Source organism: Populus trichocarpa, chromosome 10 (assembly GCF_000002775.5).
Source record: "Populus trichocarpa isolate Nisqually-1 chromosome 10, P.trichocarpa_v4.1, whole genome shotgun sequence".
In the NCBI taxonomy this organism is placed as follows: Eukaryota; Viridiplantae; Streptophyta; class Magnoliopsida; order Malpighiales; family Salicaceae; genus Populus; species Populus trichocarpa.
The window spans coordinates 3,033,160-3,061,125 of NC_037294.2; the positions used below are offsets into that span (position 1 = coordinate 3,033,160).

The 27,966-nt window shown below is 38.2% G+C and overlaps 1 protein-coding gene across 42 annotated transcripts; it reads right to left on the bottom strand.

The window, feature by feature from the left end:
* Positions 1–981: 981 nt before the first annotated feature.
* On the bottom strand, positions 982–27,445 carry LOC7475387 (chromatin structure-remodeling complex protein SYD). Of its 42 annotated transcripts, none has more exons than XM_052456647.1 (37): positions 26,637–27,445; positions 26,277–26,400; positions 26,119–26,180; positions 25,198–25,313; positions 24,410–25,078; positions 23,771–24,051; positions 23,256–23,422; positions 23,071–23,135; positions 22,027–22,635; positions 21,528–21,706; positions 21,294–21,391; positions 20,943–21,128; positions 20,594–20,774; positions 20,326–20,520; positions 20,168–20,211; positions 19,763–19,819; positions 19,470–19,566; positions 18,995–19,167; positions 18,690–18,903; positions 18,381–18,506; positions 18,171–18,260; positions 17,900–18,016; positions 17,710–17,790; positions 17,369–17,476; positions 11,844–12,013; positions 11,082–11,160; positions 10,919–10,993; positions 9,950–10,047; positions 9,745–9,852; positions 8,781–8,838; positions 8,474–8,704; positions 7,123–8,365; positions 6,428–7,032; positions 5,156–6,136; positions 2,754–4,369; positions 2,247–2,354; positions 982–1,742 (listed from the first exon to the last, which is right to left on the bottom strand). In XM_052456647.1, the coding sequence occupies exons 2-37, from the start codon at positions 26,388–26,390 to the stop codon at positions 1,466–1,468; spliced, it is 9,678 nt and encodes a 3,225-aa protein (XP_052312607.1). In that variant the 5' UTR covers positions 26,391–26,400; positions 26,637–27,445; the 3' UTR covers positions 982–1,465. The 42 variants fall into 42 exon arrangements, with proteins under 42 accessions (XP_052312607.1, XP_052312601.1, XP_052312597.1 ...); XM_052456641.1 differs by having other exon boundaries at positions 982–1,994; XM_052456637.1 differs by having other exon boundaries at positions 982–2,102.
* Between the last annotated feature and the right edge of the window lie 521 nt (positions 27,446–27,966).

A 27,966-nucleotide genomic window follows, 5' to 3' on the forward strand; every position in this document is an offset into this window, starting at 1 on the left:
TCATTAATTTTAAAATTTATACAAGATAATTATGAAGATGTTTTATATTGGATAGATAAGTAAATAGATTGTTGTTGTTATTATTATTATTATTATGTTCAACCTTCTTAAAAGGCAAGGATGAAAAACATACGAGAGTTTGATAAAAACAAAATTTTAAAGTTATCTAATCATGTTAAAGATAATATAATCAAAGAGGGTGTTAGAGTTATAGTTTCAGTCTTTTGACCTAAAGTTAGAGAAGCTAGAGGCAAACTATAATCTTTCAATAATGGATGAAGATCTTACAAATAAAGACACTGAGGACATGATAATTTCTAATAATTTTTCTAAAGATATTATGGAAGATTATCTTGGTGTTCATTTACATACAATGGTTTAAAATATTAGAGGTTATAAATGATAATGAACTCTAATTTAAAGTACAAAAATATTTGAAGGAACTATAAATGAACTTTTTAAAAAAGAAAAATATAACATTAGATTTTTTTTATCTGTATATACACATCATAAATTACAATTAAAAGTTTACATGTCAAAGACATGCAACTTCATGAATAAAATAGCTACAATGTTATGTTTGAAGTATCTTTACCTTTAAAGTGATCGAGTTTAATTTCTAATAGGTAACTTAAGAGCATTTTTTAAAAGTAGAGAAGACTAATATGAAGAAATTTCTTCCATAGACTTTGATAAATCACGCATAATTTTTAATCTAATTATTAAATCAAAATGAAATTTTAACAAACTTTTAAAGGTTCTATTTCAATCAAATATCAAGATCTTCGAATAAACTTAGAAGTTAATGTGTAGGATTATTGTTTTTATTTCCCTTGTGTTTAAATTCTTTTTTCTATTTAAATTAAGATTTTTAATTTAATTTATATTTTACTATTTAAAAATCTTAATAATAGATGAATTCTATTAATTAGATAAGTTTTAATTATAAATTATTTCTTATAAAAAAATTTAGAACTAATATAAATAGAATATTTAGTTTATTTTGATATTAAAACTATTATTCAATTTTACAAAATATGAGTTTTTTCTAAATTTATCTACAACTTAAAAATAAAAACCCTAATATACACGGTACTGTACAACCAAACCATAAATTAGATCACTTACACGGGGCAATATAAAACCAGATTAACTTAGGTGTTGTCAGTCAAGACTGTCAACCCAAATTCAGTGAGCTTAAAGATAGGCTATAATTCAGGAAATTACAGTACAGCTGTACAGCAAAATTCTTGGTTCATAAATACCTGAAACAGAAACAGCCACGGATCTTTGTGATTCCTCCAGTGCCACTGACCTCCCCAACTGGGTCCTTTTCAAATTGGCCCTCAAATCTTCCCACTGATGCTAAAAAATGAAGCCAAGCTGGATGGTACTTTCTTGGCACAATTCAAGCTGAAGACAGCTTATCACTCTACAACTTCAGATAATTTTGGATCCACCAATATTATTCAGCTGGATCTTTCTCTGATAAGACGTCAGTCTTTTCCTCCAAGAGAGAAGATGAAGGCAACATGTTCGCTGGAGCCATCCCATCACACTGAGTTTCATCATCAGTTACAGTTTCAGCTTCCTGCCTTTTTGATTCCTCTGGGACATTTAGAGAAGAGCCTTTAATCTTGTCTTCCTGCATCCCTGAGGAAGACAAGTCCTCTATCTTTTCTGGCATGTTCGCTAGAGCCATCCCACCACATTGAGCTTGGTCATTTGTTTCAGCTTCCGACCTATTTGATTCCTCTTGGACATTCAGAGATGAGCCCTCAATCTTTTCTAACATCTTAGCTAGAGCCATCCCACCAAATTGAGTTTGATTATCTGTTTCAGCTTCTGACCTATTTGACTCTGGGACATTCTGAGATGAGCCCTCAATCTTGTCTTCCTGCATCCCTGAGAAAGATACGTCCTCTATCTTTTCTGGCATGTTAGCTTGAGCCATCCCACCACATTGAGCTTGGTCATTTGTTTCAGCTTCCGACCTCTTAGATTCCTCTGAGACATTTAGACATGAGCCCTCAATCTTTTCTGACATCTTAGCTAGAGCCATCCCACAAAATTGAGTTTGATCATCTGTTTCAGCTTCCAACCTATTTGACTCTGGAAAATTCAGAGAAGAGCCCTCAATCTTGTCTTCCTGCATCCCTGAGGAAGATAAGCCCTCTATCTTTTCTGGCATGTTCGCTACAGCCATCCCACCACATTGAGCTTGGTCATCTATTTCAGCTTCCGACCTATTTGATTCCTCTGGGACATTCAGAGATGAGCCCTCAATCTTTTCTGACATCTTAGCTAGAGCCATCCCACCAAATTGAGTTCGATCATCTGTTTCAGCTTCCAACCTATTTGACTCTGGGACATTCAGAGAAGAGCCCTCAATCTTGTCTTCCTGCATCCCTGAGAAAGATATGCTCTCTATCTTTTCTGGCATGTTCGCTAGAGCCATCCCACCACATTGAGCTTGGTCATCTATTTCAGCTTCCGACCTATTTGATTCCTCTGGGACATTCAGAGATGAGCCCTCAATCTTTTCTGACATCTTAGCTAGAGTCATCCCACCAAATTGAGTTTGATCATCTGTTTCAGCTTCCAACCTATTTGATTCCTCTGGTACATTCAAAGAAGAGCCCTTAATCTTGTCTTCCTGCATCCCTGAGGAATAAGAGCCCTCGATATTTTCTGACATGTTGGCTAGAGCCATCCCACCATACTGAGTTTGATCATCTGTTTCAGCTTCCGACCTATTTGATTCCTCTGGGATATTCTGAGATGAGCCCTCAATCTTACCTTCCTGCATTTCTGAGGAATATGAGGATTTGTCTGTGTTTCCAGATGTTTCTTCTGGTCCAATGCTACCAACCTGTGTGTGTTCGAAACTGGTACCAACAACTTGACTTTCTTCACATTCCTTGCTACCAACATGAGATTCATCGTTTTCTTTTTCAAACTTTTTTGATTCCTCCATTGCTACTGAGATGTCACAAGAACTCTTCTTAGACGAGCCCTCAATCTTATCCGCCTCCATTGTTAGAGAACATGAAGACTGGCATATGTTCTCCAAAGAATTTTCAGGCCCGGTCATAGGAAAATCAGATACAGCCAGTTGGTTGCTACTTTCAGTTTCAGACTGTTTTGCTTCCTCTAGAGCAAGCAAGACGCAATGAGAACTTTTCTCATATAAGCAATTAGCGTTTTCTGCCTTTGTTTCTGAGACAGATGGCACACAACTGTTTTCCAAAGAAGTTTCATGCACAATTCCACCAACCTCAGATACTATCATTTGACTGCCCTCTTCAATTGCAGATGGTTTTGATTGCTTGGCTACTGAGCTGTCATCTTGGTGCTTCTCAGATGATCTTGCAATCTCAGATTCCTGCATCCATATGCCCGTTTTAGTTTCAGGCACAACTCCATCTACCTGAGATGGATTTACTTGAACCTCATTATTAGTAGCAGACCCTTTAGATGTCTCTAGTACTACTGAGAAGCCAAATATATCCTGCTCAGAAGAGCCCTCAACCACTGGTGCCTCTGATACCAAAGAAGATCTTGGCGAAACCATGTTCTCTGATACATTTTCTCGTACCAAAGTCTCAGCATGAGATGCATCTAGTTGCTTGCCTGCTTCAGCTTCTGACCCTCCTGAATTTTGAACTATTACAGAGAAACAAAGCGCACCCTTCTCGGATGAGCCCTCAACCTGATCTTCCTCTATTACAAGAGAAGATGGTAAGGGATCCACAATTTCTTGTACACTATCAGACACCTTCTGCGCGCCCATCTGATCATCATTTTCAACTTCAGATCCCTTTGCTCCCTCTGGCACCACCAAACAGCAAGCCGCATCATTCTCCAAAATGCCATTGATGTTTTCTTCTGCTTCCAAGAAAGATTGGGGTAGAACCATGTGTTCTGGTCTAATTTCTGGAATGATAACATTAGCATTAGATACATCCATTTTACTGGCCATTTGAGCCTCAAACCCCTTTGATGTTTCTGGTTCTATTGAGCTGCCAGCTAAACCCTGCTCAAATGGTCTACTGTCCTTTTCTTCCTCCCTTGCCAGTGGGGACGAGGGTAGAACCATGTTTTCTGACAAATCTTTTGGCACAAACGCACCAACCTGAGAATATTCTGCTTTGTTACCTGCTTCAGTTTTGTGTGGTTCCTCCACTGCTACTGAGCTTCCAACAAGATCATTCTCACATGGGCCATAGGTATTTCCTCTGAGTGGAGAAATATTTTGCAGCACAATCCCACCAAACTGAGAAAAAGCATCCTTTCGATGACTGGCTCCAGCTGCAGAACTGTTTGGCTCTATCTTGTTGGAAGAAGACAGATATTTAAGAGAAGAGGCCTGGTAATAGCATTTTATTAGTTACCAACTGAATCAATGCACAAAAATTGATACGAGGAAAAAAAACATCATACATCAATAGAGCAAGTTGTTAATCACCCACAAAGAAACAACACTCCCACGCATGCACAAACTCCAAAAAAGCCCTTCCTAGATCCTATGTTATTAGTAAAGCCCAATGACCCTCACTGAAAACTGAGTGTTTGCAATGCGAATGACTAACAGTAGATTTAAAAAACAGGCTAAAACTATCCCTAGACTTCAAGCAAACACAAACTCAAATATAAAACCAAACTGCCCCTTAAGTAATCTGCAAGTCCAGTTAGGCACAAAAAACCATCATAAAGAAAAGGAAACTGCACATGGAACAAATAATGGGCAAGTCAGAAAGTAGAACAGAGAGTTATGACAGTATAACTAAACGATATGAAACTCTAAACCCTTAAGCAGTGAAATGTTTTGGCAAATGTAACTTTTCTGTAACCAAATATCTATTAAAAAACAAATCAAAGCAAAACCGCCATATATGGTAACAAGTCACCTAAGAAGAAAACAAAGAGAAACCCCAAATGGTGTTGGAAAAAAAACCAACACCTAAGAGGAGAGCAAAGAGAAATGTCAGATGTTTGGGGGTTCCTATGCAATATTGCCAAGTCTAGTGGACACCTCATTAGAGACAATTTACCTTTAAAAAAAAAACCTCATCCAAGAATTAGAAAGATAAGCAGATGTTGTCCCTGTCTAAGAAAAATCGAGATAAGAAAAACAACAGAATAAAAAACAAACCTCTGATACAGCAGGATCAATTTGCATTTTGCAGACCTCCTCACCCTCAACCTTGGTTATATCAACCCCCGATTGAATATGAGTTTTAGCTTCATCATCTCTGATTTCAAGAGAAGAATCTAGGGACTCTTTCACAGAAGGCTTATTACTGCTTCTAGATACACTATCAGCTACACTTAGGATATTTCTTGAATCTGAATGATCTGCAACAGGAGTAACAGTCCCTAAGGAAAAATAATCAGTATAATCAGGTTTAATGGAAATTGTACGATTGCCAAGGCTAACATGTGGAGAAAACTTAGGAGATGCTTTTGAAGCCTGCGTTCTGTATCCAGAGTCACTCCTAGGGTGTTCTGTTACATCTGAAACAGATAGGGTAACCATGGGAGGATCACCACCATCACCAAGAAGACCTTCAGGAGCAGGTCTCTGAGAAGTAATATTGTCCCTGTCACCAGCATCAAGAACTGAATGATTGACTTCCATATTACTTCCCATGACTGGGTTTTCAGTGGAAGCCCGTATCAACTCTCTCATTTTTTCAACAGGGCCATGACTGGTCTTGATTTCAAGCATAGAGGGATTGATTTCAGAAGTAGGAGCCTTACCCAAAGCAGGAGTATGATCCCCTTCCATCTTGACACCATCTCCAGACCCAGGCTGTTTAGAATCATCATTTGAACTCCCCATGACTGGAAGTGTAGCTTCTAAAATTGACACAGCGGATAGTGCTTTACCCTCTGAGCTTTGGTTTTTTGCCACCTCCACAGACATCTTACTTGAAACAGGGGCACTTCTAACTTCAACTGTAGAAGAGTCACCAATTTTATTTTTTGAAGAGCAAGTCTCAGAAAAAATCTCCTTCATCACACGAGCAACATCAGTTACGTCAGCAGTCTGAATTCGGCCAACAGCCAGAATCCCACTAGCTTCTTTTCTTTTTGGATCTTGACCAACTAAACCACTGGGAATATGTGCTTCCTAAAAGTGAAAAGGAAAAGCGAAAACAAAAACAAACAATAAATATTGAATACGAAACAGCATGTAAACAAAATATAAGACTGATTTACTGTTAAAGAGTAGATGGAATACAGCTAATACAAAGAAAAAGAAATTGCCCTATTATACTTAGGATACAATATAATAGCAATAAATTTATTCAATTGTATCAACTCTAAATTGATATGATAGGGATACAATTATATATCACTATGATAGATTGATAGCAAATAATTATATTGTATTGTACCAAATCACCAAATTACAAAATACCTGAACAACATTCTTCAACTCCTTGAGTTCATTTCCTTGAGCACTCCTCAAGGATATGACCTTGCTCCCTAATGAATCTCTGGACTTATTTTGCATTTGCATTTGAGGATTTACAATGGGATCCTGACCAATTGTAGCATCCACAGCAGGTGAAATTGAACCCTGTTTCTTACCTCTTCGTCTAGGTGCTTCCCCTCTGGTAGGAGCTTTATGACCTTGCCTTTTAACTTGCATGGCTTCAGGAGTGTTAGATTGAAATACTGGAGTAACAGAAGGATAAGATGAAATTGGCTGAGAGCTGGAAGTAATCTTTGGAGCAAGCTGATGCACAGTTTTGCAAACACCTTCTACAGTGGCAGAATGGAGTAATGACTCAGTTGCAGGATAAACCACTGGGGAAGGGTTATCCTCTGAGCTTTGATTCTGGACCACCTCTGCAAAGCGCTTACTTAATTGAGGTGTAGACAGGATAACTCCACTTTCACTCCCAGAAACTTCAAGTACTTTAGCTTTTGAAGAGCTATTCACTGCTGAAACCTCCTTTGTCACAGAAGCTACATCATGCATATCAACACCATGTATTTGTCCAGAAGATCCTGCACAAGCTTTGAGTTCTTCGATTTCAGTATGCAAGATATTATCAATTGTTTCCATCACATCAATTTCAATTCCATTTAGATATCTATAAATCTTACCCATAGATCTGGTAATACCATCATGCGTTGTAAGAGTGCTGGCTGGTTGCCTATGCTGGGCTACATCATCCAAAAGCTCAGTTGCTTTTTTATCCTGGCCAACTTCTTGGGACACTTGCTCCTGGTTAACATCTCTGTCCAGAGCATCATTCTGTTGGTTACTAACCATGAAAATAGCTTTACTTCCTGATTCCCCAGATTTATCCTGTGACAACGTTGGATTGGATTTTGAAAGCTGACTGTCTGAAGCATCTGGAACAGAAGGTGATACTGGCACCTCTTTCTTTCCTTTGCGTCGAGTTGTTTCAGTGCCACTTTGAGTCTTTCGGTTTTGCCCTTTGACTTGCATAGGAACTGAAGAACTAGGAACTATGGATTGAATGGTAGGGGAGATAGAAGGGTTGGGAGGGTTTGGTTGAGAATCCAAAGCAGTCCCAGGCCCAGAATGATGAGTGGCTGCACTAATACCCTCTACAGCAGCAGCAGCAGCAGCAGGAAAATTAGTAGGATGTTGTGGCATGGGAGCACTAGAAACAGTTCCACCCATGGCAATTACTGATGGATTGACAGATACATTCTGTGATTGATCATTTATATTTGGATCAGGAACAGCAGAACTTGAAGTGGTGGGTGAAACAGCCACTTGATTCTTTCCTCTGCGCCGTGGTGTTTGAACTGCACCTTGAACCTTCCGTCCTCGACCTCTTGATTGCAATGGCACAGAAAGGGGAGCAGTAGTGATTTGTGAGCTAAGTGCAACAGAAACTGGAGTGGTTGGCTGAGCACTGGGAGCAATCCTTGATCCTAAATGAGGTGTGGCTCCACTATTACCTTCTAAATTAGGAACAGGAGAAGAATCAAGAGGAGATGTTTTTGAGGAGCCAGACTCTATTCCCTTCTGTAACTCCACATCCACTTTGCCAGTTTCAGGAGGTACTGAGAGTACCATCGCAGCTGGAGATTTATCTGAAGTTGCTCTTCTCGGCCTTCCACGCCCCCGTTTTGATGGAGGAGTTACCTCTTTGCTCTGCTGCAGCAGGAGAGGCTCCACAGGAGGTGGCAGCGGTGGCAGTTGTGGTGGAGCTTGAGGTTCTGTGCAACCAATAGCCAATAAAGACCCACTAGCCTCTTTTGGCAAGTTCCTCTCTCCTGTTTCTTCTTTCACCTTAGGAGAGTCTGGAGATTCAGCCTGACACATCTTCTCAAATTCCTCTTCTGTCCATTGCTCTTCATAAGAGCGTACCTAACAAAGTGAAAGACCAAAATTAAGAAAAAGGGAAAGTGAAGGCATAACATGCTGACATGTTAGATGGCACATGCTATGACCACGAGTCAAATATAAACGATAAACCTCTCTAGCTCGTTTGCCCCTTCCATAATGTTTAGCATCAAGGCCCCCAACATGCTGCCCCTTACGCTTCGCCCCTGCATTGGATTCTGCCCCAGCCTTTGGCATATCATACAACTTCATTGCTTCATAGAGTGCTTTCAAGTCATCATCTGTTACAAGGCGTGAAGGCAAAGGTGGTAGAGGTTCCAAAGCATCCATCCCTTGACCCGATAACAAACTCTTCCATGTTGCCTGCAGAATTAGAAGTTTTATTTAGTTGATGAACCAGAGCAGTTAAGCCATGAAGGCAGGCATATTTTAACCATACCATCTCTTGATGCCGCCTTTGTTTGTCAACTGATTCAAATACATCAATCTCTGATTCACTGCCAACGTAAGTTTTAATAAATATGAAAATTTCAACTTGACAACATAATTCAACAAAAAGGCAATGCAATTGATAGCACAAATAATACAGACTGCTTCCCAAAGTAAAGTAGGCCAAAATAGGTACATCAACAGGGAAGGGATTTCAGGATTCCATCGTATTCAAATTTCAAATCCAAAACAATAATTAGCCCTTCCAAAAGGACTGCTAAGATGGCGACTGGTGATTAAACATGGCCTTTAAAAGTAGAATGGTCAGAAATAGTCACCGAGGAAAAATTCCTCCTCTTATTTAAGTTGAAATGTTATTCAGAAAGCTGCACTTATTTACATGAGTACCCCCACTTTTTGAGACAGTGAATTATCTTAGCTCTACAATGACTCACCTTTCTTTTTACCCAACATAACGTATTGCATAGGAAACCAGAGGATACATCTTATTTGCTGATAATAATAAAAAGGCTTTACAGTCCCACTGGGTATCAGCTAGAGAAACTAATTTAGAAGCCCCAGAAGCAAAGCAACATAAAGATGCAGAAGGCACTAATGCCAGAGGCCTCTCCATTGATCAGATACGATGAGATGCAGTGAAAGGAAAACACATTTGAGTCTATCATGGATCATTTATTTCTTATACGAAAATCTTAATTTATTCAATCATGGACAAAAAGAATTGATAAGTGAATTCAAAAATAGTTTGTTTACATTGAAGCCTATACATCATTTCCAGACAATTTCTAGCCACCCCGAATGAATCAAATTTTTCAACTATGTGGACAAGCTATATATAAATTCTAAAATACAAATGAGCAGCAGCTTGTAAACCATACTATATTATGAGGGTTACCAGTCACAAGAAAATAGAATGCTGACTGACAAATCAACAGCCTTTGAAAAGGATTTACCTGCGAGCTAAGAGATCATTTAGAGCATCATCATCTAAAACAGGGGCAGCCTCCTCTTTCTTGCATTCACGCAGAAGGGACTCCAAGTATTCCCTTCGATCTTCTGCACTGTAAAAACAAGACAGAAATTTCCCCTGGAGCATCAGTTAAAAACCCTTTGGAATAATTTTAAAGAGCAAGCACTTGAACAAATATTCCCTTTAACCTTGTATTATTGTCAAAGAAACCAGCAGTAATGCTCTGATTAGCAACTCCCAGTTTATGCTCAGCAGAAGCTCTGACTTGTTCTTCAACAGTTTGGACCTTATGACAATTAAAATGGTTGAAAACAAGTTAAAAATTAAAAAACATGCATCACCTTCCACAGTCCTTGTGAAATTCAAGATCCAGGGTTCACAACAAGAGAAATCAGGCATTCCTAGCATTCACCATTTTATTTTCCTCTCGATCTTTTTGCTTTGATTCTTTAACTTTCAAGCCCAAAATCATTCTAATATTTAATTCCCCAATTAATGAAAAATCATTCAGAAATTATGCCAATTTACTCCCTTTAGAAAAACCTAAAAGGAAAGATGAGAACAGTGTATTACCAATATTTAGAACCTATGATCAGGCCCTTTCATCATCAAGTATAATTTAGATGTCGAGAAGGCATAAATGGAAGCACCACAAATACTTCTATAAAAAAACATGAAACTTCCTACATGGATGCTCATTCCGCTCCAGAGCATCGGCATTTAGACACTGCTCTGAAATAATGATATCCAAACTTAAAAAAAAGAAAAAGAAGAAAGGAGGAAATGAAGGATACCACCAAAGACATTCTAAAAGAAAAATATAGTTTATCAACTCCTTGATTCTTTTTTGTTTTATTTAGGTTTTCCTAGGGACTGGCAAAAGTACTATTTGTAATCTGATGCATTCCAGCAAAAGAAAGAAATGGCATTTATGAGATCAGTCCAAACCCTCAGCTGCCATTGTGAAAGAAAACTATGCTGGTACTGATCATTTTCAAGTCTCGTGGGGCCATGCACCCAGCCTCTCCGGTTTAACATTAATTCATTAGAAACCAGAGTCAGTTATCATAAAAAAATCTCAAATGTTCACATTTCCAAAATCAGAAAACCAATATGCACTTAGCCTGGAAAGACAAGAAGAGAAAGGAGAGAATTACTGTTTCAAATCGAAGAACAAGCACATCCCTCTTCTGGCCAATCCTATGAGCCCTTGCTTGAGCTTGAAGATCAACCTGATAAGGTACCAACATAAACTAGACCAGTTTAGATTTGGTAACCTAGATAGAAAACAAATCAAGGTGTTGCAACTTCATTTATGACCTGAGGATTCCAATCAGTATCAAATATGATCACAGTATCAGCAGCTTGAAGGTTCACTCCAACACCACCAGCCCGAATGCTAAGTCCATATATTTAAAATGTCAGGCTTATGGAAATTAATTAAACATAAGCATGAAAACACACATGTATTCAATATGCCAGGGCACATCAAAAGGTTTTTGAGATTTAATGTAATTTACTATTAACACGCAATCATAGTAATAAGAGTGAAACAATGAACTGTACAAGCTCCACTGAAATGCAATGTCTCGTTGCATAACCAACCAATCAACCATTTCATTTGCATCACAACCATTAACAAGACTAAAAAATCCCTACAAGTGTGTGCACGTGCCAAATGGTTACAATATACATGGATTACCTCCTCCAATATCCCATCTCCATGTGCACTCTCTCTTTTAAGAAGGAAGGAAACACAATGCAAATTATTAAACATCCAGAAACCAAAATTTCCTACCTGCAATATGCCAACCTCCACAATAGATAAATAGCTAGACAAACAATGTCTAGTATAATTTTGACGTTGGAAATAAAAATATTATCCCTCATCTATCTCAACCTCATCCAATTTTCTAACCTTGGCATGACTACTATACTACCATGCCTTGGTAAACACCAAAAAAGAACCTAAATATCAAGCATACATGACACATGACTCACCAGTAAGAACATAAAACAGGGAAAATCTGGTTGGTTACACAGAAATATCTAAATATCAAGTATATATGAAAAAATGATCACCTGAGCAAGAAAATAAAATATGGAGAATCTTGTTGGTTAAAACGGTCAATGAGTGAACCACGGTCACCTCCAGAGGTATGACCATCCAAGCGAAGGTATCGATACTGTTTCCAAGTGAGATACTCCTCCATAACATCAAGCAGCCTGGTCATTGTGGAAAAGAAAAGAACCTGTATGGATCCAGCAATTGGCAAATCCTCAATACTGGAAAATTAACAGATTCAAAACTAAAGCCCATGGTAATAGGAGTACTTGAAAACCAACAAAGCTTTCATTTATGAAGAAAACAACATTGAGATGTGTGGAAATCAGTCTCAAAATCAGTTAGGATCTTAGAGAAATCTTAGTATATATGGTTTAGGAAAGAGAATCTGGTATTAACTATCCAGATTCTCTAGATTATTGCTTTCTAGTTTAGTGTAGGATACTTTCCTATCTAGTATTTATTTCTTGTTTTGAGGGTCAGTAGGTTAGCTTCTCTTCCCTATTTATTGTACAAACATACTGCTAGTAATATCAAGAAAAGAGAAAGACTTCTCTCAAAATTCTTCATGGTATCAGAGCCTACTCTTGAACCCTAATCTGCTTCTCTAAGGCATGGCAGCAGCAGGACAAAGCTCTCTCTCTGAGGTGACCTCACAGCCAGGAACAGCCTCTCATGGTAGCCTTTCAGGAGGCACTGAAGGCACATCACACCAAATCACAAGACACAAACTCAATGGATATAATTATCTTCAATGGTCATCATCAGTCATGATGTTTATTTGTGGAAAGGGCAGAGATGACTACCTCACAAGGGATATCATCATACCAGAAAAGAATGATCCCATGTTCCGAACATGGAAAACTGAAAATCATATGGTAATGTCATGGCTGATCAATTCAATGACCAATGAAATTGGAGAAAATTTTCTCCTATATGGAACAGCAAAGGAAATCTGGGAAGCAGCAATAGAAACCTACTCAAGTTCTGAAAATACATCAGAACTATTTGAGATTGAGGCAGTGTTACATGATCTACGCCAAGGAGAACTTTCTATTACTCAATACTTCAACATTCTCTGCCGTCATTGGCAGCACCTAGATATGTTTGAAATTCACAGCTGGAATTGCCCTGAAGACACAGTCCTATATAGAAGAATTGTTGAGCAGAAAAGAACTTTTAAATTTCTTCTTGGGCTCAACAAGAACCTTGATGAAGTCAGAGAAAGAATAATGGGAACCAAACCTCTTCCAAATCTCAGAGAAGCATTCTCTGAGGTTAGACGTGAAGAAAGTAGAAAGAAAGTAATGATGGGACCTCACAACTCAGCTCATATAATGGAAGGATCTGCCCTTACTGCTCGAGGCTATTCAAACAGCAACTATGATAACCGACAGAGGAAAGGAAGACCCTGGTGTGATCACTGCAACAAACCAGGACATGTCAAGGAAAACTACTGGAAGATTCATGGCAAACCTGCTGATTGGAAACCATCAAAATCAATAAATGACAAAAACAGACGTGCCAACAATGTTATCTCAGATAACAACCGAGATAAGAACACCATTTTGCCAACAGAAACAAGTCCTTTCAGCAAGGAACAACTTGAGATCTTACAGAAACTCTTCAATCAGAATTCACTATCTCAACCAAGTATGTCAACCTCTGGTTCTGGATCTGGTCTGTCAGCACAAAAAGGTAAATTTTCAGCAGCCCTTACTGTTAGTAAGAAACACTCAAGCCCTTGGATCATCGACTCCGGAGCATCAGACCATATGACAAGAGATGCCACTCTTCTTAATGAATACAATCAGTGCACTAATAATTCTACAGTCCGTATAGCTGATGGGTCTTCCTCCCAAGTAAAGGGAATAGGGCTGAGTAGACTCTCAAGGGACATGATCCTAAACTCTATTCTCCATGTTCCTAACCTAGACTGCAACCTACTCTCAATTAGCAAATTGACTCGTGACTTAAATTGTGTTGCTAAATTCTTTCCTCATTTGTGTATATTTCAGGATTTGGATACGGGGAAGAAGATTGGCAGTGCTAAGATGTGTTCTGGGCTTTATCTCCTCAAAAGTGAGATTCCTCTAAAGCAAACTCAAAACAGAAGCTATGTATCATCCAAGGGTCAGTTAGCTTTAAATTTTCATGTCAATAAAGATAGTGAAGTTTTGTTATGGCACTATCGTCTTGGTCATCCAAACTCCATGTACCTTGAAAAGTTGTTTCCATCCTTCTTTTCCAATAAAAGCTCACAATCCTTCAAATGTGAAATATGTCAACTCTCTAAAAATGTTCGCAGTAGCTATCCCACCATTTCATATAAACCATCACATCCATTTGCAATGATTCATAGTGATATATGGGGCCCCTCACAAGTGCACAATATAACTGGAACTCAGTGGTTTGTCTCCTTTGTTGATGATCACACTAGATTGACTTGGTTATTCCTTATGAAAGAAAAATCTGAAGTCAGCCAAATTTTCCAAAACTTCCATGCCATGATACAAACCCAATTCCAGACTAAAATCCAAATCCTAAAAACTGATAATGCCAAAGAATATTTCAATTCTAGCCTTAATACTTATTGTCTAAATCAAGGCATTATCCATATAAGCTCGTGTTAACACTCCACAACAAAATGGAGTGGCTGAAAGGAAGAATAGACATCTGTTGGAAGTTGCTAGATCCCTTATGCTCTCTACTCATGTGCCAAAACAATTCTGAGGAGAAGCTATATTCACAGCAACCTATCTCATCAACAGAATGCCTTCCAGAGTTCTAAACTTCAGAACTCCCAGCCAAGTCCTTCTACAAGCCTTTCCACACACCAAACTACTCTCTTCCTTAGACCCTAAAGTATTTGGCTGCTCAGTGTTTGTTCATATACACCATAGAGAAAAATTAGACCCTACCTCTCTCAAGTGCATTTTTATAGGATACTCTCCACACCAAAAGGGTTATAAATGTTACTCTCCTGTTCTCAAAAAGGACTATACCTCTATGGATGTCACATTTTTTGAACACCAAGCATACTATCCCAAGTCTGATGTTCAGGGGGCAACCATGAGAGAATATCAGAATTGGGATATACAATCTAATCATGTAATTAACTCAGGAGACAACCAACAGAGTCTTGTCCAAAGTCATTTGAGTCCTTACACTATACCTCCAGCCTCAATCCAATCAGTCCCAGCACCACCAGCCTCAGTCCAATCTCCTGACCAGATTCATCCTACACCAAAACAGATCACAAATCATGAGCTTCTTACTTATTCTAGAAGGAAAAAACTTGGAAAGGAGATAGAGCACACAATACCTCTTGCACATGACCAAGATTCAGAACCAAGTCCAGATTCTGCCCCGATATACTCAAGTATGGAAACTTCTGACTGTGAGAATACTGCCTCTGTTATTGATGATTCAAATATTCCAATTGCTTTGAGAAAGGGTGTTAGATCATGCACAAGTCATCCCATCAGCAAATTTGTTTCATATGAAGGGTTATCACCAACCTATCATGCATTTGTTTCAGCCATTGACAGTGTACAGATTCCTAAGTCTATTGAAGAAGCTCTCAAAGATTCAGGGTGGAGAAAGGCAGTGAGTGATGAAATCAGTGCCTTAAACAAGAATAGAACTTGGGAAATTTCTGAACTTCCACCTGGAAAGAAACCAGTTGGGTGTAAATGGTTATTTACTATCAAACATAAGGTTGATGGAAGTATTGAAAGGTTAAAAGCTCGTCTGGTTGCAAAAGGGTTTACTCAGTCCTATGGAATAGATTATCAAGAAACATTTGCTCCAGTGGCCAAACTTAATACAATCAGAGTGCTTCTATCCCTAGCAGCTAACCAAGACTGGCCATTACATCAACTAGACATCAAAAATGCTTTCCTTAATGGAGACTTGGAAGAAGTATACATGGAGATTCCTCCAGGACTAGAAACATCCTCCAATGTCAACAGAGTATGCAGACTGAAAAAATCACTATATGGACTCAAGCAATCCCCTCGAGCATGGTTTAACAGATTTACAAAGACAGTAGCACAGTATGGATATTCCCAATGCCAAGCAGACCACACACTGTTTGTAAAAACCTCCCCAGAAAAGGAAATAGCAATCCTAATAGTATATGTGGATGACATCATCTTAACTGGGAATTATGAGGAAGAACTGGTGAGACTGAAGAAACTCTTAGCCAAGGAATTTGAGATCAAAGACCTTGGGTATCTCAAATACTTCCTTGGCATGGAAGTGGCAAGGTCAAGAAAAGATATATATGTTTCTCAACGAAAATATGTCTTGGATCTGCTAAAAGAAACAGGAATGCTTGGATGCAAACCTGCAGACACTCCAATGGATTCAACAAAGAAGATAGGAGCAGAAAATGATAGTATACCAGTGGATAGGGGGAGATATCAAAGACTTGTGGGTCGACTCATCTATCTCTCACATACCAGACCTGATATTGGCTTTGCAGTCAGTTTTGTAAGCCAATTCATGAACAACCCGACAGAAGATCATATGGCAGCAGTTAATAGAATCTTGAGGTACCTAAAAATGACTTCTGGTAGAGGCCTTCTATACAAGAAATGTGACAACAGAATTATTGAAATCTACACAGATGCAGACTGGGCAGGAAACATTATAGATAGGAGATCTACTTCTGGATATTGCTCCTATGTTTGGGGAAATCTAGTAACTTGGAGAAGCAAGAAACAACATGTGGTATCTAGAAGCAGTGCAGAATCTGAGCTGAGAGCTCTAGCTCTTGGTATCTGTGAAGGGATGTGGATACAAAGATTACTTAAAGAACTTGGCATGGAATCATTGACACCTATCCAGATGCATTGTGATAATCAAGCAGCCATAAGCATAGCAAAGAATCCAGTTCATCATGACAGGACAAAACACATTGAAATAGATCGACACTTCATCACAGAAAAGATTGAGAAGAACATTGTTCACCTTACCTACACTCCAACAAGATCTCAGATTGCAGACATCCTCACCAAAGCTCTACCAAGAACTAATTTTGAAGAATTGAGTCACAAGCTGGGCATGTATAACATATACAACCCAGCTTGAGGGGGAGTGTGGAAATCAATCTAAAAATCAGTTAGGATCTTAGAGAAATCTTAGTATATATGGTTTAGGAAAGAGAATCTGGTATTAACTATCCAGATTCTCTAGATTATTGCTTTCTAGTTTAGTGTAGGATACTTTCCTATCTAGTATTTATTTCTTGTTTTGAGGGTCAGTAGGTTAGCTTCTCTTCCCTATTTATTGTACAAACATACTGCTAGTAATATCAAGAAAAGAGAAAGACTTCTCTCAAAATTCTTCAAGATGTTTAGCATGCATTTCAACAAAATTAAGAAAAAGGTAATGGGAAAAAGTCTAGAAGCACCCTAATATTCACCCTACAGCAAAATGGTAATAATTCTGCCAGGCACTGGTTCAATTTACTCAAGAAACAAAATAAACTTCTAGCAAACATTAAGTGGCAGATTTAATACAAGAATACCCATACCCGATGGTCTGTTGCTTTCAATTTGGGTAGCAAACGATCTAGCATCTCAAGCTTTCCACAAAGTCTAATAATTGGTGGCAGAAAATGCTTAGGTATCAAAGTATCAACCTACAAAAGGTAATTTCATATTGAGGTTAATGAGAGAAGAAGCAAACTGATATCAAAATGGACACATAAGACCTTTAACCCAGATTCAGCTCCCAAAAGGAATAATAAAAAGGGCACGGGAAGTATTTTCACAAAGAAAGACAGAACTCATCATAACAGAATTTTATTTTCCTTCTTCCTTGAGTATTATATCAAGATTCAAATAAGTCAAAATAAACAGAAAAAGAGAATGCCTCATCCGCATGAAGCTGGCTAAGGTATGGATGATTGCATATGTTACGAAGCTCCATAACTGAGTTGTGCACTGTTCGAGCCTGCAAAAGATGGGTCTTCTACAGTTAAATAATGGTAATAGTTTTTAGCAGTTACTGTTCATGGAGTACAACCATCAAAAAATGAGGGAACAAAATGCATGTAGGAGACCTTTGAATTTCCAATTGAACCAAGATTCTCTTCTACTCTCTTCATAAGAAGCTTCTGATATGCAGAAGCCTCACACCGAACAAGTCTCTCAATCTTCTCAGGCAGTTGATTCTCAACCTAACAAATGAATTTGAGAATGCAAGCAAAGATGTGAGAATAAATCCCAACACCAAATGTTTCATGTCTAACAAGAAAAAAAAATCCCTTGTGATATTTGCTATGCATGCATTCAGATGCGCCAGTGTATGTAATATACAATAATTTTAAGGACCTTGTGTTTCAGTCTCCGAAGTACAAATGGTCGAAGAACTTGGTGGAGACGGTTTATGATCAACAAATTTTCCTCCTCGGAAAGTAAGGCCTACATGTGCAAACAACCAGTGATGGTTATATAAGAAATTTGAGAGAATATCAACAAAAAAAGCACTCAATACAGTGAAACATCTTAAAAAAAAAGAGTAGAACAGGTCAAAAGGCTTACTTCATCGGCTGAATTATCACCATTACTCTCAAATGGTTTGTTGAACCACTGAGAAAAATCCTCTGCTGAGTTAAATATGTTAGGTAGCAAAAAGTTGAGTAGTGCCCACAATTCCTCAAGATTGTTCTGCACGAGAGAACAATAAAATTGAATTAGATAGTAAAATCTGCAGAAAATTATCAAAGGAGGAATGTACAAGGCATGATTCTGTAACAAGAGAAGACACTTTGCATATGTTAAACCAATGCACTCGAAGAATATAAACAATCAATCCAAGAAATAGCAGAACTGAGGGGGAAATTTTGTTACCTGTAGTGGTGTTCCAGTTAATAACAACCTGTGAGAACTCTGATAATGCCTCAAGTCAGCATTCAATTTGCAAGAAGCATTCTTTATGCGATGGCCTTCATCAATTATTATATATCGCCAATGTATCTTGCTCAGTTTCGGTCTATCGTGTTTGTTCATCAGATATTCATACGTTGTCAGAAGGACATTGAATTTTTGATGCACAATCTTTTCCCTGAAAAAAAACAATGATTGCACTTACACTTGCAATTCAATAATCCAGACTGCAAAAAGATATGGAGAGTCTCATTCCCATTTGTTATTACTTAAATAGCCTGCGCCTCTCCTCCGGAGGCCCAGAATAGACAATTTTGTGGATTCCAGGTGCCCAGAAATTGATTTCAGTCTCCCAGCCAGGTAAAACTGAAGAAGGTACAACCACCAAGAAAGGCCCTCTATCATTTTTTGTTTCCATCAGGTAGCAAATTAGAGAAATAACCTACCAAAAGAAAAGAATGACTAGATCATTGGCATATACAGCTAGGAAACAGTATGACAGTAAATAGGAAGAAAACTGATCTACAAACAAATAAATCATACAAAAACTTAATACAAACTGATGTGGAAAGTGATAGCTGGTTATATGTGGGCCTTAGAAAATTGATCGAACATGAAAAGTAGCTGCCACATTACTTTGTAAGAAATTTTTGGTTGATATGTTTGTTTGAATAGTTTTAGTCAGAAAGGAAAAGAAACTAGAGTTAAAATACAATAATAATAAAAAAAATAAAAAAATTGTACCTGAACAGTTTTCCCAAGACCCATTTCATCAGCAAGAATGCCATTCAAATGATTGTTGTATAGTGAAACCAACCACCTTAGTCCATTCATCTGATACCTGAAGATCAAAACATCAACTTAAGAAATTTCAAACTGGAGAACAACAGCACAAAGTTTAACCTGAGTCTACAAGAAGGATCATTTGCATCTGATCTATTAAACAACCTAAAAGATTCTTATCACTACACCCAATGACCCAATAATCTAATAAACAGTGATACACACAGTATTTGAGCAACATGGGTTCTACTCACTCCCTTAATTTTCCGCCCAGGAGACATGTTGGCTGTTCTGCAATGCTTTCTTTTACACTGCACAAAACAATGTCCAATGTAAAATACTGTAAAATAACATAAAAATTCCAGAGTAAAATGCTTTAGAATAACATAAAATTTGAATTGTAAAAAGGGAGAGACAGGGGAGTAGCCTCGCAAGAACTTCAATGTCAAAAGACAACCTAGTAGCTCCAACAGTAAAGAACATCATAACATTTATAGGTGCGCAAAATAGACAAAAGAATTAAGAACAAATGCTGCCTAGAGCCCACAATATACATGATATCAAATGGTAAACTTAATCCACTCCCTTTTCATAAAAAGATAAATTCTTTAAATGTCAAACTAAAAAAGTTATGAAAAGATAAAAAGTGGCATTCATACCTATGAGCCATCAAATAGTACTTCTCATTGCTTTCCATGTAATGCTGCGAAGTAGATCAAAGAGAATTAAATGAGAAAAATTAAGCAAGCAAATATAGAATCAAGAATGCGCAAAAAAACAAAATAAACTTGAGAAAGTGCACATCCAAGCAGCTTGCCTTGGCCTGGTCACTTTCATCTTCATTCTCAACAGAAGTTTCATTCTTCTCAACAACAGCAGCATGCCGTGACTCATCCATATCATTCTCAAATCGGCTTGCCATAGACTTAGCTTCCTGTAGCTTGGATCCCAGCTTTTGAAGATACTTCTCCGTCTCTTTCAGCAGTTGCTTAACACGGTCTGATTTTGCATCCTGTGCAATAGGCAAAAGGAGTGAACATAGGATACCAGCCTCACATCAGAAAAATTGGCAAGCCAGATCTAACCTGCACCATTCGCAGATACCCCTCAACATCATTGATTTTCAATAAATTAATCTTCTCACGCTGGATTCTGTCAATCTTCTCCCGATGGGTACGCTCCTTCCTTTTATGGAACTCTTTGACATATTTATTGAAACCTTTCCAGCGTTCTCTCTTAATCTTAAACACATCTTCCAGTCTTTCCCTAAATTAAGGTTAACAAGCAGTGCAAAAGAAAGAAGGATATTTTATTTAGTGCAAGCCATTAGACAGAAGATAAGCATCCAACACAAAGCATTTAAAAAGAGTTCAAAAAAATATTAAAAGGTGAGGAGGGGGCAAGTGCTCTAAATTAACCCCAAGAAAAACATACTTGTGAACTTCTATCTCAGCAAAGAACTCCTTCTGCCTCTCACGTATCCTCTTTTGTCGTTCTTCCTTCATTTTCTGCTCATACCTTTCAAGTTGTTTGATCCTCCTGCCATGCTTATGTTTCTTATATGATTTCAAACGATCCATGTCATTTGTGATGGGCTTAAAAAAATCATTGAGAAAATTACTGCCGAAATTCACACAAAACAAGGTGTCAAAGAAAACAATAACTAAAATGACACTAAGCAACTAAAGCAAGCAGACATGTGGTAAACATCATGGTCTGACTGCAAATCATGATAAAACATACACAAGCTAACAAAATATAGCAAAATTTGGGAAAATCAATCACCTCCTTAGACGGCGTTGAAGCTCCAAGAGCTGAAGCTTTTTCAATTCTATTACAATTTTGGTTTTTGCAGATATGTCTTCAGACGAGCTAACAGTTTCCTGTACCGCAAATATAAGAGGAGGGGAACAAAGTGTGTGAGCAAAAACCAGCCCAGAGGAGCAAGAGAGTGCAAGAATTGGAAATGACAATAAGATGACAAAGCACCAAGCAACTAAGAAGAATCTCCAAACAAACCTTTAACTTGTCAAAACAAGTGGCAATTCTTTGTTTTGTTTTCTGCTGTTTTAGAACCCAACCTTGCTCGGTTAAAAGTTTCTTCCTCTGCTGATCCATAATCCATTTCTCTAACATGGTGTACTTTGGAGAAGGTGGTGAATCAGTAGAAGCGGCTGACTTATCATCATCATCTTGTTCTGTTGTAAAAGAGATGTCATTTCTTAATGAAACATCAACTGAAACAACCTTACACGCATCTAGAGCGTATCTTGTTTGAAATTCGAATTTTGAATCATCAGCACACAACAATTAACATAAGCAGCATGAGAATCACAAAAGCAGTTCATAGGATATTGTTTGTTCTAGAAAGCCAAATCCCCTGCTAAGACAAGTGTTTCGTATCACATCTGCATCCTTCATTTGAGCCACCATGTGAGATCATTGTCAAAGCCTGAACTAGGAGCCCAATGCTCATTTACTGAAATGTAATAGGAAACATTATGACCAGATTTGTTACCTGAAGCATTACTATTGCCAAGAATGTGAAACTGACTAGGAGCATTATCTTTTCTGTCTGGAACCAATCCGAGCTGAATGGAGCCGGATGGTAGGGATTGACTGCCAATTCTAGTCCAGCTAACTGCCTCAGGGATTGCCTGCTTATTTATGAATGTTGCAGAAGAAGCATGGTCAGTTTTTCCAACTTGAAGAAAGGCATTCCCCATGCTGTCCACAGGGTTACTCAAGGGTAAACCACCCCTTGCTGAATCAGGCTGCTGCATTGCAGTGGTGAAAACTGCCTGCGATTCCACTGCTTCCTGCCTTTGTATTTCAGCATCCAGTTTCCTTGTGGAGTACAGATATTTCCTTTCATCTGCAAGCATCGAGGGGTCAGAAGGTAGACCACTTTTGTCCTCCATCATTTTAAGTTTATCAGCTTCTTTGGATGCACAGTTTTCATCCAAGAATCTTCCCCCCAAACCGGGAAGCACTTTATCAAATTCCTTTGCATTATTCAGCCTTCCACATGGCATTAAAAGTTCAGGAATATTGGTTGGCTCATTAGAAGATTGTGCCTTTCCTTTATGATCAGTCAGCTCTTTGCGAGGACCATCCAAAGTGCCACCTGATTATCACCAAGCAAAAGATAGTTGCTGAACAACAATAACAACAAAAATAACAAGAAGAACAAAACAATAAGGAGAAGGAGAAGGAGAAAAATTAAATACATATAGCAAATAGATCAAGTGGAACTGATTGTGAGACCTAGTCTAGGCCAGGCTTTCACCTCAGGACAGAGGCATGATGCCTAGGCCACAGCCTGGTCCCACCCATGCTTATAAAGCCCAAGAGCTGTCTTAAACACAAGTTAAGCCAGTGTATTACATATGTTTTCTTAGCGCACAGGAGGCCAGGCTTCGCAGAATTTTGCGAGTCAAGGCCAGCGATAAACTTGGATAAACAAGCAAGATTCCTTTTCCAAGCCCTAGCATATTAAGCTAGGTCCACTAGCATGGCCAAGTAGAACTGCCCATGATCATCTTTAATCATGAGTTCTTACCATCTTTAGGAACAACATTTCCAAGTGCTATATCCAGATGAAGTTTCTTTGGCGGCAAAACATTTCTGCAACACAGAAACCAGGAGGACAAACCAATTAAAACCAGCAGAGCAAAACAAAGGCTTTCTCAGCATGACTCCGCATCTAAAAGGAAAAGTACATGCTCAGGGAGTAGTGCTATCTACCTGAATGCTAAAAAGACAAGGCACTGAGCTCTGAGCTGTCTCAGCTGTTGTTCATTGAAAGGCATGCCAGGAGAGACAGAACCCTGGGAAACAGGAGATTTTCCAACATCTCTAGGAGGTGTTGATCTAATCATTGTCAATTCTGAATTACTAGATTGCCTGCCACCCTGGTGATGAAAAAGAACATATAAAAAGAAGAGGCGGCCTAATACATAACGTATCAGAGAACATAGTTTCATACTCGGAACAGAATATGGTGAAATCAAGATTAAAAATGATGCATGATGAGACATTATATTTCATAATCCTAAAAATCAAGAGATCAAACATCAAATGCTAGACCACTGCAGGATAGAAAATGAATTAACACTTACTAGTCTGGCATTGCATGTGCTGTACATCACAATGCAAATGAAAACCAAAACAGAGCTAGGATAAAGACTATCATTCAACAGCAATCTTTCATTATGTCTAGAGAGGAAAAGTCATCATGGTTTTTTTTGGGGGGGGAGTACCTGGATAATTTTATTTGACTCTGCAAACATGTTTGAACTTCCTCCATCATTTTCTAAAATCTTTCCAGTTGAAAGTGAAGTGGGAAAGTCATCCACACGGTTAGCAGAAAAAAATCCTTCTGAGGTTTTCTCAGCAGAACTAGCTACAGCACCCTTTGCCAATCCATGTTTCTGATGTTCAGAACCACCATATTGCACTAGACCTGCAAACCCTGGCTCCCCCATGGGCCCTGCTGGATATGAAGTGGCAGGCATCCCTCCATGAACCTTGCTAAAAGCACCTAAAACATCAGTAATACCAAGTACCAGATCACTAATCACTAATCAATGAGTTACTTAAATAAAATGGTCAGAATCTTTCATGAGAAATGCTCGAACCCCATAAAACATTATCCATTCCCTGGTGTTCCTTGCAGTAAAGAAGAAAACATCTTTCTAGACAACCAAAAAAACAACTAAACAAAAATGTTATCAATAATATGTCCTCCAACTAAGTGATTCACTTTTTAAGTTTTTGCTCCCAGTCTTTGAACATGGTTAAGATCGGAACAAATCCTGCTTTCCCCATCAAAAAAGACCAAATTTATGATTTCTATCCAACCATATTCTTTTTATTTGATAGCATATTTTAATCCTTACTTGATCCAAGAGATGAAATTGCTGACTGCTGCAATGGAATTTCTGCTGTTGCATTACCAGAAACAGCATTCGAAGAGAACCTTGGAACTTGAGATCTTTCAAGGGGTAACCCTGCTTTATTTTGATTCCACATACACCTGGAAGTGAGACTTTCATGTGCAGATGAAAGAGAACCCCCTTGCTGTTGTCCTGCAGACACATAAGAAGATGAAACTTCCAGCTGACCACTACTAGGAACCTTATTAAAGCTGGTATTTTCACCACCTCTAACTGCATAACTCCCTGGTGAGTCAACCTTGTTCATTTTCCCCTTCCTTGGATTAACTATGGTATTGCGAGGATCAAGTTGTTGGGGATTCTCAACATGCATTTCCAAGTGTAAAGATGAATCACCCCTCTTCCTCTTAGCAACAGCCTTTTTACCATCCTTCTGATTCGCTCCTCTTTCTTGGGATTGTGAATTGGCAGACCTAGTTTCCAAACTAGAAGGACTTTCATGATCAAATGACTGGCTGCTCCTTTGAGTTCCAGATCCTTGATAATAATCATGGCCTGCACTACTTGGGCCAGCAGGGGGCCTACTGGAAGCAGAAGGATCAACTTTGGATATCTCATTTTCAGCCAATCCAGCTTTAGAGTCTTTCCCAACTCCAACTGCCTGTGAAGATCCTGCATAAGGGTATACCCATTTCTTAATGATTAATTCAATATGCTACGCACTAGCACAATAAATACAGTAAAACGATTCACTGGGCAGAATGGAGGCAGTATGAACAAAATCATGTTACCTCCATATTGTGCAGTCGAAGAATCCCCCATTTGAGTTCCACCGGTCAAAGGAAGGCGTGATGACCTCAAAGCTTCAATATCAAGACCATGCTGATTGATGACAGTCTCCATGGCCCTTGGTTTAAGAAAAAATATGTCAGAGAAACAAATCCACCACAAAAAGTTGAGCAAAGAAGAATTTCAACTAAAGAGTTGCAATTTTGCCACAACTATGATGATGACATAACAAACTGAACTGGTGGAATACCAGATAAGCAAAAAAACAACACAAAAAAAGTTAAGAACAGGTAAACCAGAGAGAGACCAAGAACAAATCAGAAAAGAGACCGTATAAAATAACCTGGCAATCCAATGGCAAATTGTGCGACCAACTCGCTGCCATATGGTACTTGACTACAGATTATCTAGTAACAACATATTCATGAAGGAAGCAGTCACCGACATCAAATATTATTCTATTTAAGTTTAATTTTTTCAACATAGGAGCACATTTGTGTTGATAATGCAGGGTTCAAACTAAAGTTTAGTATGAAACGAGAAAACTGGGACTTAACAAGTTGCAAAACTCAAATAAATCTTATTTCCTAGCCATGCCAGTGGAACCTTAATAACTGAATGACATGGTAGAAGTCGATTGTCAGGTACATGGACATCACTTCCAAAATCAAGATTTAAAAAGGAATCACATCATAATCTAACTATATAAAGAAAGTATATAAAACTCATGCCTTCTCGCAAACTCAATTAGTATTAATTATCATCTCAACCGATATAATTTAATAAATCCACCCAAGACGAGACGAGAATAAATGTCTAACAATCCCAGAATCATTTACAGTGAATAAGCTGTCTCCAGTATCTAAGAAACACGGCATCTTTAAAAACAAAGATAAAAACCAAATGCAACCAAAATGTTTCACCTTGATATTACTTGATACGGCATGGAATGTTCCTTCCCGCTTGATTTCATGTGTTGCAAAATCTAAAACACACACATATAATAAGTATGCACATAATTACCACCACAGTTCAAACATAGTAAGAAAAATGAAATTTTATTTGAGCGCAAGCTACACACCACATAGAGTTTTGTAGCCAGTTTCGCGGGCTCATCTTTAGAATCTTGAATGAGTTTGTGTAGAAACTTAGCAGCCTCCAACTCCACATTTTGTGAAGATTGTGAAGACGCCATCTCATTTCAGCTACAAAAATTAATTAAAATTAAAAAAAAAGGCTAACTATTATAATTAATGAAAAAATTACACTAAAAATATCTCAAAAAAATGTACTAATTGAATTTTTCAACTTGTAAAAAGATTCAAAAGAATTCAGCTTCATGAGCGACGATTGGCTAGAAAATTCAATTTTAAGGAAAACTATTTTTGCAAGAGGGGAAAGAAAAGTAGGCGATGAAAGACTGGAAAAAAAATGAAATTACGAGATCGTCGAATCCGAGTAGGGAATTAATTGCAGGAAAAAGATAGCAGCAGGGAGTGAGCTACATAGATAGGTTGGTACTTTCTCTCAAATGGTGAAGTAAGTTTGAAAACGACGTTCGGGAGCTGCTGAATTAGGGCGGAAAATGCTGTAAAGGAGACTGGGAAGCGTGACCCACGCGCTAGAGAGTTGCCATGCGATTGGTCGGCGGCGCGTGTATCTCACGAGCGGAGATGAACCCGCGGGAAGAAACGGGCAGAAAACGATCTGGTTATTGGGAGAAAAGGCAGCAGTCACTGTTGGATTCTTTGGTGTGGTTTCTGGTGGAATTTTGCTTCGTTTCTCGGCCTGATTTCGGGTTTTATGGTGGCTATTACGTGGTCGGGATTTGGGTTGAAAGGAGGCTGTGGTTGCTGCGCCGCGGAGAGAGAGGTCTGGGCTGCGATGGTGTTTTGGTGGTGTGTTGATTGATTAGGGAAGGCTGATCGGATGAGGCAGATGGCTGTGGGTGTGGCTGGAATCTGTGGTGGAGCTCGGTGATGGTGGTAGACGGCTGCCGGCGAAGGGCATAATGTGCGGTTGGTGGCAGCGGCGGCGCTGGTATGTTAAGGAGGTTGCCTAGGTTTTGGCCGTGGGAGAATTTTATGGCGGTCTGTTTTCCTTTTTTTTTGTTTTTTTCACTGTTTTCTTACTTTCAAATTCCTGCTCTCTTTCCCTTCCTGCCTGTCTTTTTTTCTCTCGGTGCCCTCCGCTCTCTCTTTCTCTCCGATCACTCGTTCATCTCTGGTTACTTACTTACTGTTTCACTCTATAATTTTTTTTTATATTTTTTTTTCTAACTTATCCCACCAATCAAAATAAAACAGATGAAGATGTCAAAAATTATAATTATAAAATTAACATAATTTGCTTGGATTGCATAAAAAGATATTTTGTAAAAAAATATATTTATTTAAAAATATGATAGAAATTGGTGGTAAAAATGAATTATAACAATAATCAACCTTTTAAAATAATAATAGTAAAAGTAAAAGTAATAATAAAAAGGTATTATATAGGGTTTTTGGTATTGGTTTGCATTTTCTTTGTTTTTTTTTTTAATGCCAATTAATGCAAGTTATAAAGAAATAAAGCAATTTCATTTCATTAGAATTCTAGCAGCCAAAAAAAAAACTATGTCTTTTTAAAACAATCATAAATCATTGTGTGTTTTAAAAATGGTAATTGTTAAAAGTAAAAGGAAAATTACTGATTAAAAAATAAAATCATACATGTAGAAGGGGGAAAACTATGGGTAAGTAAAAAATTAAAAAATCGATTAAACTGAGAAA